Raw genomic sequence first — 10,800 nt, 5'->3', positions numbered from 1 at the left:
ACACAGACACACACTTCGTCGTCAGTGTAATTAGGTCCTTAACATGTAAAATGAGGCATTGGCATCATGGTATGTGTGCTGAACGTTTATTTAAAAGACCGTTTCACACAGTACCTGGAGTAACTTTTCCACTTGTTTTCCGGGCGACGCCATTTTGAATTTAAGACTCGATAGGAGTTTAGGAGCTGGATAGCCATGGGGTCAAAGGTCACCTTCCTCCTCGGGGTCTCACAGCCTTGACAGCGGAGTCTGTGCCTTATATTAGGGGAGCCACTCAAACATCAAAAACATGATGTGATGGATTACCAAGGATCCTACAGGCAGTCTTTAGGGTCTGCTGTTCACATACAGTAGGGTGGAAAGAGATCTCAGACTTTAACAATCTGGGGCCGGTTTCCCGATAACGTTCACTCTTAGCGAGCTACGAAGACTCCAAAGGTATAACTTACCAAAGTTGTTTACCTTTCTAGTCGTGGTTCCCGAACTATCACTTAGGAGTCTTCTTACGAAAAGCTCCTTACGTCCGACGTATAAGGCACTGTCCACCATGAAGGTGCTGAATTAGGCTCAGAAATCGATTTTTTATTTCACGCAAAACCATTGCTTATAATAGCCTATCGCCCCCACAACATTCACGCAACTTCAACGTGGATGAACTTATTAGCACACAATGATAAAAAAACGTAGTCTAGAAATTAAATGATCAGTAGGTTATGTTTTCATCTGGGTTTGTTTGTTGGTGTGTTAGTTTGTTTCCCGCATGGATAAAAAGATTCGAACGCTTCATGTTTGAAAGCAGAGGTCTGCGCTCTCTGAGTGCTTTTCTAGTTTGTTTGTTTGTTTGTTTGTCCGTTTGTTTGCAAGATAGGCTAATTCTAAAAGTTAAAGATGGATTTCGATTAAATTTCCAGGGAAGATCTGAAATGACCCAAGGAAGAAACTATTTAATTTTGTGAGTGATTCGTATCACCGTCTGGATGCAGGAGGCGCAGGCTACATGTGTTTGCTTGGGGGAGGTTTGTGCTTTTCTAGTTGAAATAGGCTATGTAGACTTTTTTTTAATCACAGCTGATTGACCAACATCCTCATTCAGTATTGTGTGCCTTTGGTTAACATTAAACATGACAGCAAGCCCGCACATTAGGCCTAAACATTGTAGGACGGTGGGGGGAAGCAAGGAGGCGCAGGCTACATGTGTATGCTTGGGGGAGGTTTGTGCTTTTCTAGTTGAAATAGGCTATGTAGACTTTTTTTTAATCACAGCTGATTGACCAACATCCTCATTCAGTATTGTGTGCCTTTGGTTAACATTAAACATGACAGAAAGCCCGCACATTAGGCCTAAACATTGTAGGACGGTGGGGGGAAGCAAAGAATAAAGCGCTTTTAACTATTTTCAAATGCGTGCACGTTTCATATTTGCATGAAAACATTTCCAGAAACTATTTTCTAAATTAGCATACTTACATAAAATCATTGGCGAACCAAAATAGTGATTTTGTATCATATGAGTTGCATGCGTAACGGAAATTGCTGTAGGGTACAGTGGCGGCGACTAGCGTCGCGGGTCGAAACATTGCTAAGGTGCAGCTAAGAGAGGTCTGAGAGTGCTCCAGACCACTCTTACCAACGAACGACGTGCGAAAGACATTCGTAGCAAAGAAGGTTTCGGGAAATGCGTGAGGTACTTAAGGTAGAGCTTAAGATAGAGGTTACGAACTACGTAGCGTTAAGAAGGCTTCGGGAAACCGGCCCCTGATCTGTAAGCAGTTCCTGTTATGAAGACTAATGGGGTAAAACCAACAAGTTAAGGAAAAGGTTATCACACTTTCAATGAATGAGTAGTAGAATGTGGTTAGGATGTCTTCAGAATTTGCTCTGTGTTGAAGGAAAACTTCAGCTGGTTGTCAAAAATAGTCCAGAGGTATTTATACTCCTCTACAACCTCTACTGGCTTTCCCTTGATGGTGGTAGTAACTGCCTCAGCCATTTGCCTCTGCTACATAGAGGGTCTGCAAGAGATCTCTGTTTTCTTACTGATTGAAATGTACAGTATTTTTAACTATATATCCTGTAGGAGTTTCTAAAGGAGATGTGGGTCTATGTCCGAACTCTGTGGTTCCCATTTTGTCTCTGGCTTCATTGCGTTATTTATTTCATGAAGTGAAGGTTGCCAAAATGGAATGCGGTATTGATTTTGAAGTTGAGGAATGGGAGTTGTTATGCGTGCGTCCTCTTTGCAGGTTGGGTGTGCGCGTCACAGCTCATTTCTATTACTACAGTGATATACGAGGGTGGCACAGGCCGCACGACAGGGTGGCGCAGGGTCGCCACACTCAAATATCCACCCCCCCCCCACACACACACACACACACGCACACATACATACACACATACACACACATACACCCTCCCCCCTCCACCCCTCTGCCCCTCAACACTGTTTCCAGCCATATCGAAATACTTTATTGAGATTGAAGTATTGATCACCTCTAAGGGTAGCCTTGACTCCACATCAGTGTAGCTGCCCTGTTGTTTGTTTATTTATTTATTTGTTTGTTTATTTATTAAGTGTGTTGCCGGGGACCTCAGTGGGTCAATGCTGGCTCTCCGGCGCTGCCATGCTTCTCTGTGCCTCTTGCTGGACGGAGCTCTACACATTTCATCCATGTCATATTTTCATTGACGAGGAAAGAATGGAGAGAGAGAGGAAGTCGAGAGGAAAAAGAAAAGGCGGTCATTCTGCCAGCAGTGGTGGCGGAAATCTGTTAAAGCGTCGTATGCTGTAAAAAAAAAGCCAATATTGCAACCCAGACAACTTTTAAATCAATCAAACTCAGCAGAAAAGCCACACACTCCAGCTCCCAATTTTTATGGCGGCGTGGAGGGAAAAAGTGCTGATTTTTTTGTTCTTTTGTGAATGCTTTTGAACAATTTCTCGCCAGGGTGCACACAAGGCACTTTTGATGTTGTGTTTTGAGTGAGTGAGCACCCTGTCACAGGTTAAATAAGATACTCAACAAATCACCAGGGACTTGTTTGGGGATATGTTGTTTCAAACATCCCTCAAGTGTGATGGGTGAAGAATTGTTTGTTTGTTTATCAAAGTTGGCGCCCACAGAGCGGACATGACATGCCACCTCTGAATATGAAGAAGAGAAACAAACAAACAAACAGACCAGCCACAAAAGACTGCGTTTAAGCTTGATGCTGGATAGGCTTTCATTCGCTATATGTGTGTGTACGTGCATGCCGGCTCGTAGCGGGCTACATAGGTTAGCAGGTTCACAGCATAACAGTGGGGTGAAATGTAGACGAGACATCCACTCAGACGCAGGGCTGGGAAACAGGAGGCTCGGCTACCCAGATTGCTTGCCGACGGATCTGGACCTTGGCGACCAGACGTAGGTCCCCCCAGGTCTGTGCCAGATCTGGGCCAGTTGTAACCCAGGGTCGGCATCCACCTCTGTCCCACAATCCCTTGTCCTCAATCACCTCTACTCTAAACACTTTTGCTTAATGTAGAAACACAAACCGCTTTGACCGCCAAACATGCATAGATGTTTTTCTGTTTTTTTTATTTTTGGAAAAAGCACGGTGCCTTGGGTATACAGTTAAATTGCTTTCTTAAAGAATAAATCACTGGGCTGTTCTATAGGGCTTTAACCTAACCCGAGCCTATCGCTGTACAGTTATTACATGTCAAAGCATGAAGAGTTGATAAGGTTGTCTTTGACACTCAAACATGCAACACACTCACACATACACACTCTGCTTCTCTTTCCTCTGCCCTCGTGTCCACACACAACAGCTCCACTGAAGAGCGTGCAGACGTAGGTCAATGTTCAGGTTTCTACACCACGCTGCTTTTTTTCGTGATGTGCTATCTCTTCGGTTTGTTTTGTTCTCATAAAGGCGCTTCTTGGGCAGGTAGACTCCTGTTAACCTTTTTCCCTTTTCAACCCTCCGCCGTCTATGATGACTCCGTGGCCATGAAGCTGAGAAGTACTGTAGTTCAACACCAGTGACACCTTTGATGTCCGTCGTGCTGATCGCATGATTTGAGAGGAGTTTCATTACACTCATACAGGATTTCAGCGCACGTCACCATGAGGAGGGTTGTGGCCTCTGGACAGGCCAGGTATCTCGCACAGAGAGGGATCTACTGTCATGGCCCATTGCGTCTGCTTAATGGGGCCATCCACATGCACCGTTTGAGTGGCGTTTGAATGGGGGCTTCAGACCGGTTTCCCCCACAAGATTTAATTTCATCTTTATGCGAGGCTACCTCCCGGTGTTCTAGCATCAGTGGATGGTGTTGGTGTGGTGGAGCCCTCCCCCCTCCCCTTTCACTCCTCCCCTTCTCTTTCTTCATCTCCAGCCTTCTCTTTCTTTCCATCACGTGTGGGTCCGGCGCTGGTCGTCTCAGGTGAGGTGGAGGCGGGAGGAGGTGAGGTCTGGACGTTGCCGACGGTAACCCGAGGCGGCGTCTGTGAGGGTGGGCGGGGTCGGCCATGATTCTCAGTCGCGGGGCCATGAATACTGCATGACGGAGCTTTCATTACAGCACTGGCTTGAGTGTAAATAAGATACAGTGGAAGGGACGTGTTTACCGGGGGTCAGGACACCGCCTACTGGATAACCTTGCCCCGTGTGGCAGGCCTGTCACTGTAACTCACTCTCCCCTGGCTGGCTCGCCATGCCGGCGGGTTCAGGGACGCTCTGTGAATGAACCCTTCACTTATCCACCACTTATGGCAAGCCGCTCTCCAGATGATGGTGGCCTGAGCGAGGCTTACATTTCTACTGTTGAGCTGCAGTATTTCAGATCAGATACAGCAAGTGTCATAAACTAGAATGTTCTCTTATCCCCCAGTAGAATAATAAAACAAATGTCCATAGTGGGACAGTTTAAATTCAAATCAGAGTTTTGAATGTGGTGAATTGTTATCAAGGGCTTGTGTCAATACCCAGTCACAATCTGAACCTTTACTTTCAGTGATTAACATGAGACTGCGCTGCCTCAGTGTCTCAATTAACATCTTCCGCTGGTCTTAATTAACAAGCAGATGTCTAGTTTAACTGATGTTGATTGCAGCTTCAAGGAAAAGTAAGACATCACATTAGATGTAAAAAGCAAGTTGCTTATGCTATTCAAGGGATAATTCCAGGAATCACTTACACAGATCATTATTTTTTGTTGTATGTCAGATAGTATGAAAATGGATCATTTAAAACATGGATTTTGCTGTGTAGTAAATGCACCAAATGGTATTTCCAAAGTAATAAGATAACAAGGACACGCCATCCCTTAAGCCAGCAGACTGCTTTTCTATAGAGGCTGCTGTGAGGGCATTCACTGCATAGGCAGTAGTGACTGTGCCCATACTCCACACCAACAGACAACCAAAGCCTGAGCTCTATTGCTCTGCCCCTCTGCTGTTCTATGGAATAAAGGCTGAAACGTCCCCAGGATGAAGCCAGAGGGTGTTCTCCTTGGATCCCCATGCTCCAGTGTTAAACAATTCCAGCAACTATTAGCTTAAGTGAATTCTCAAGGACGTCAGGCAGGACATGTCACAGTTGTGGGAGCAGGAACTTGCTAAATTGAAGATGGGAAATGTGGTAGGCGCAAGGACAGTGGAAAGGACTTACAGTTTTTGTCTTAAGTGACTAAAATGTCTCAGAATCCTTTGAGGAACCAAAAAAAGACCCAAGTGTAAAACGCTGTTGGAGATGGCAAGTTTTTTCTTTTTTTTTACACAAAAATATCCCATTTAAAAAAAAGAAAAAAAAAAAACAAGCAAACAAGTGCAACCTTGAGCAGCGGTCCCAAGATCTTTATGTCTTTGCCCTAAATGTGTGTATTTACTGGTCCACCCCACTTAAAGACGTCATTAATTAAAGCCCTCGGCTGCTTTGGAGGTGTCTGACTGTGTAACTGGATCCCCCTATCTACTCGGCATTAATCACTCTGCTGGCCTGTGAAGAGGCCCACTGCCTGCGACGCCGCGGGAGGCCAGCGCCGGCACCGGCTTCGCCACGGACCTGCCGTAAACAAACCGGGCGGGTTGACGGGGGGGAACAGTCTGGTGCGTGGCCCTTACTGAGCAGCTGTCCCATTGGAAGATCAGGTGATGGTAGGGGGCAGAGAGGCGCAGGTTATGTAAACCAAGCCCTTGCCCACTGCCCCGGCCCCGTAACCCAAGCTAGCGGTCTGGATTAACGGCACATTATAATTAAATCATTGCGTCTTTGCCCGTTAATACGGCCGACATCTGAAACCCGTCTGGGGAGAACGCGGCACAGAGGCCAGTCGGGCTGTTGTGATCAGCAGAGGGCCTCTAAGTATGCTGATGTGATGTAGGCTACAGCAGGGCAGCTGACCTTCTCAGCATGTGACAAGTCCTTATCTGAGGGCATCGCGATGCAGGCGCAGTCTCTGGGTTAGACGCATTCTGCTGGCTATTGATTGCATGTAATTACCATAGCAGAGTTGGAGTGAACTTGTGCCTTCTCTCCCTCTCTCTTTGCATCAGGCCTCACCTGTTAGTCTTCTCTCAGGGCTGCGTAGATAACTGCTGAACGTGTAAAATGCTTGTATTTCTTACCGATTCATGTGCACCACCTAATTTTATTCCATGAAGACATTTAGCGAGTAAGCACCACTGAGACGTCATAGTCACGATGCATTCCCTGTATCATAACCTTTTTAAAGGCTTTTGTTGTATTTTGTTGTAAGGCGTTTGTTGTATTACAGTATACAAGAAACACAATATGGGCTCCTGACAAATTACACACAGATATTGCACAATAATTATCTGATTTTGTAAACATGTTTGTTTTACTTTTCAGGGCTTACCATGTCTTGGGCAAGAGGGTGTTAGCAGTGAAGGTAAGCTTGAGCTCTACTCCTCACTTCCTGCTTAGTCGTGGCTTCCTTGACTAACTTCCCTCAACCAACACAAAATAAAACTAACTGTCTGACTGCTATGACCACAAAGAGACAAATCAAACAAAATGTCCGCCACTTCCTCACGGACACTGTGGTCAGTAGAAGCAACAGACTGATGCCGCCTCGTCTCTCGTCTGCCTGCTCCTGACCCCATGCCCTCTGAGTGAGCTGGTGAGATTAGGCAGAGTTAAGACGAGGGGGGATCTTAATGTGGCCTGTGACTGGCACATTTGTCTCCCCTAGTCTCCAACAGTAATCAGCCACAGACCTCTGTGGCCGATAGTGACAAATGGCTGCCACCACAGAGGACAACACACTTCCTGTGGTTGAGTGTTAAGCTTGAGAAGTGCTTCCAGGATCCTCGTTTATCTTGACGACTGGCCCTCTGCTGCTAATCTCACTGATGTCTATCTCTCTGCTTTGCCCTCATGGTCATCCCTCCTTCCCTTCCTCCGCTGATCCCTACTGGCTCCCTCGCTTTCATCCCTCCTTCTCCTCCTCTGCTGTCGATGGCCCTTTCTCTCTCTCCCTTTATCTCTCTATCCATCTCTCTATCTTGCCACTGGTTGCCTGTCTTGCTAAGCTAAGCTCTCTCGTTTGCCCTGTCGTGTAAGCGATCTCCTCTCAATGAGCTTTAAACAGGGGCTCTCCGCTACCTGTAATCAATGGCTTCTAAATGTGACAGCTAATCTCATTTGTTAGCCTGTTTTAGTTAGGCAGGGTATACTTTACTGATAGTCATCCTCCTCAACGTGCTACATTGACCAACAGAGGAGAATTGTTTTTTGTTAATATTTTTATTGAAAATTGTTCACAAGACAGCATGTAATATTATATTATTAGCATAAAACAGGTGTTGTATGGTATCAGTGCTCCAAGTACCGGTTTAGGTATTGCTGATATAGAAACAGCAACATTATGGCATAGGATAAAGATATAATAATATAATATAAATGGCATATAGGTAAAATTCTCCTCTGTCTATGTCTGTGCATAGTTCTATGGGATCATAGCGTGTTGTAGGGAGTGACTGACTACTGCTTCTATGTACTACAGGTCATTCCTTTGGACATCACTGTGGAACTACAGAAGCAAATTATGTCCGAGCTGGAAATTCTCTACAAGGTTTGGTCTTCTTTTCAACCTGTTGTTTTAGACCGAATACTTCCTTGACAAATTTGAGTAAGATGTGGTGTCATACCATATTGTACAGTATTATTAGTAGTTCAGTCACTTTACAAGCTCTTTCTGGCTTCACTCTGGGTGCTCCTCGTTGTGATGCCCGGCAGTTGGAGTTATCTCTGAGTCGTTAGCAGTGTGGGGTGGCTGGTGGCATGCTGAACTAGGAGGTGGCGGGATCTCTCCAGTTCTGGTCAATAATTCAGAGAGCCGCTTACTCCTTACCTCCCTCATCCACCTCTTCCCTGTCTGGGAAGCCAGCCATAACTCCATCTGGAAGAAAGCAACCAGTACTGAATACACTTCACCACTACAACAATCATGATTAGACCCAACTTATACCAAAGAGTGGTCCTGCTAGGGTCTACTAAATGTTTACTTAGGATACCCTTAGATATAAATGTTACTAAAGTAATTACAGTAGATTGTCCATAATTCAGTGTAACCATTTGAATATGTAGTTTCCTTATGCTTGATAATTTGATGGTTATAGTTACTTGGCAGAAGCTTTTTTTCAGAGCCAACTTTGCAACTTCATAAAAGTAATAAACAGTAGCAGTAAGCAATACACTAACATTGTAAGAGCATCAATTATAGTAAAACAACTAATTAACAATAGGATTAGAGGATGTGTGTTTTGTGTCAGAGCTGAGAGAGTGAACCTGTGAATTCCTCCTGTTTCCCCACCACAGTGCGACTCTCCGTACATCATCACATTCTATAGCGCCTTCTTCGTGGAGAACCGGATCTCCATCTGCACGGAGTTCATGGACGGTGAGTGGGCACTTTTTTCTTTTTTCTTTTAGTATATTTTTTGGCGGTTATTTGCCTTTTTTTCATGCCATGAATTGAACTCTTTAACTTTCCAATTCACCGCCGATTTGCTGTTGCACGGTGCTATGCTGCCTGAAAAACTTGCGTACTCGAGTTGAGACTAGACATGAGATTAGAAAGTAGCCGCCGATCATGTTCAAATTGATAAATGCTTTGCGTGGAAATAAGCGTACGCCTGTTGTACGGCTGTTTAATGTCGAACTCACTAGCAATAGCAAGGAGTGGCTAAGTGGCTGAGCAGCATAATAGTCAAATGGAATTCTGGTGACAACCCCCTCCATATACTGGTAGTTTGGCTATATGTGTTTGAAATGTGAGCCATGGCCTGTTTTAGGTAAAGAACAACACTAATCCACTTTATTATTCTGCAGTTTCATTGTGTGATCAGTGTGTTGGGCTGTATGTTGCAGCTGCATGTGTGTGTGTGTTTATGACTCTGTATTGTCTTGCAGGGGGTTCGTTGGATGTGTGTGTGTTCATGACTCTGTATTGTCTTGCAGGGGGTTCGTTGGATATGTGTGTGTGTTCATGACTCTGTATTGTCTTGCAGGGGGTTCGTTGGATATGTGTGTGTTCATGACTCTGTATTGTCTTGCAGGGGGTTCGCTGGATGTGTACCGGCGGGTGCCAGAGCATGTTTTGGGCCGGATCGCAGTGGCCGTAAGTGTCTTGTGTGCCTCTGATTTTAGGATCTCTCACATCTCACATCGTCTCTCACATCCCAGTCCCTAAGCTCTCATTGGACCCGCCGCTTGCCTGCTTCTGTAGCCATCTGAAGACTACGCTCGTGTGTGTGCCGTGGTTTCATTTGCAGTTCTTTAAGTGGTGTTTGATGGTTGGAGTCGTGTGCTTCACATGCGCGCCAAAGTGTTGGGAACAGACTTTGGTGGTCCTCTAGTGATGCTCTGTAACCAGCGGGAGTTCCCGTCGCTCTCATCAGACTCCCTGCCTTTGTGATCTGTTCTTCATTGTGATCTTCCGCTTTTATTGTCCTCTCCTCCAGCCTCTGTTTTCATTTCTGCTCGTAATCAAACATTTATGGCTGTTTAGTTAGAGTTAATTCTAATTTACAGCCCAACCCTCCCACACACACACACACACACACACACACACACACACACACACACACACACACACACACACTCTCTCTGTCATGCCATTTAATGATCTGGATATAGGCCTCCTGGAGTGGTGCTTGTGATATGGGTCTTTCAGCTCCTCTCCACAATCTGTGTTTTGGCTCCTCTTGCACTCACCGCTCTCTTCCCCATTAGCGAGGCCTTTCTGTGAACCTGTGTGCAGAAAACACGTGCTTTGAGACTCTACACAAATCCTTTGTGTCTTTCTGCTTCAACTTCACTAATAGGTGGTCAAGGGACTTACATACTTGTGGAGTCTAAAGATTTTGCACAGAGGTAAGTGGTGATTTATTGTTTGTGTGTAGTTAGAACAGTAAAAAAATAAAAATAAAAAATAACGTCAAGACCAGTTCGCTTCCCTTTTAGCTACAGGCTAACGCCAGCCTAGATTAGCATAATTCACTCACACTGGTGGGTTACACTAGTAAGCCTATAGCTCCCAGAGGTGGCAAAATAGACTTCCTCCACACTGTGTGTCATGCAGCATTTTCCATATCTGCTCAAGTACAGTATGTGCTCATCTCCCCTCTGCTTTGTCCACTATGTCTGTTCCCAGATGTCAAGCCATCGAACATGCTGGTCAACACAAGAGGACAAGTGAAGCTGTGCGACTTTGGAGTCAGCACGCAAGTACGTCCCCCTCCCCATCTCCCATCTCCCATCTCCCATCTCCCATCTCCCCTCTCCCCTCTC

General features: G+C 45.4%; 1 protein-coding gene across 2 annotated transcripts in view; it reads left to right on the top strand.

Moving 5' to 3' along the window:
• map2k5 (mitogen-activated protein kinase kinase 5) overlaps nucleotides 1–10,800 on the top strand; it is a 55,853-nt gene that overhangs the window by 13,065 nt on the left and 31,988 nt on the right. For both annotated transcript variants that reach the window (XM_062549064.1, XM_062549063.1), the window contains exons 9-14: nucleotides 6,856–6,895; nucleotides 8,012–8,080; nucleotides 8,827–8,908; nucleotides 9,567–9,628; nucleotides 10,335–10,383; nucleotides 10,664–10,737. In XM_062549064.1, coding sequence (XP_062405048.1) covers nucleotides 6,856–6,895; nucleotides 8,012–8,080; nucleotides 8,827–8,908; nucleotides 9,567–9,628; nucleotides 10,335–10,383; nucleotides 10,664–10,737 — 376 coding nt within the window. The remainder of the gene's footprint in view (nucleotides 1–6,855; nucleotides 6,896–8,011; nucleotides 8,081–8,826; nucleotides 8,909–9,566; nucleotides 9,629–10,334; nucleotides 10,384–10,663; nucleotides 10,738–10,800) is intronic.

This window comes from Sardina pilchardus, chromosome 11 (assembly GCF_963854185.1).
Source record: "Sardina pilchardus chromosome 11, fSarPil1.1, whole genome shotgun sequence".
Taxonomy (NCBI): Eukaryota; Metazoa; Chordata; class Actinopteri; order Clupeiformes; family Clupeidae; genus Sardina; species Sardina pilchardus.
Note: the sequence above shows the minus strand (reverse complement) of the source record. Positions and strands in the feature narration are given on the sequence as shown.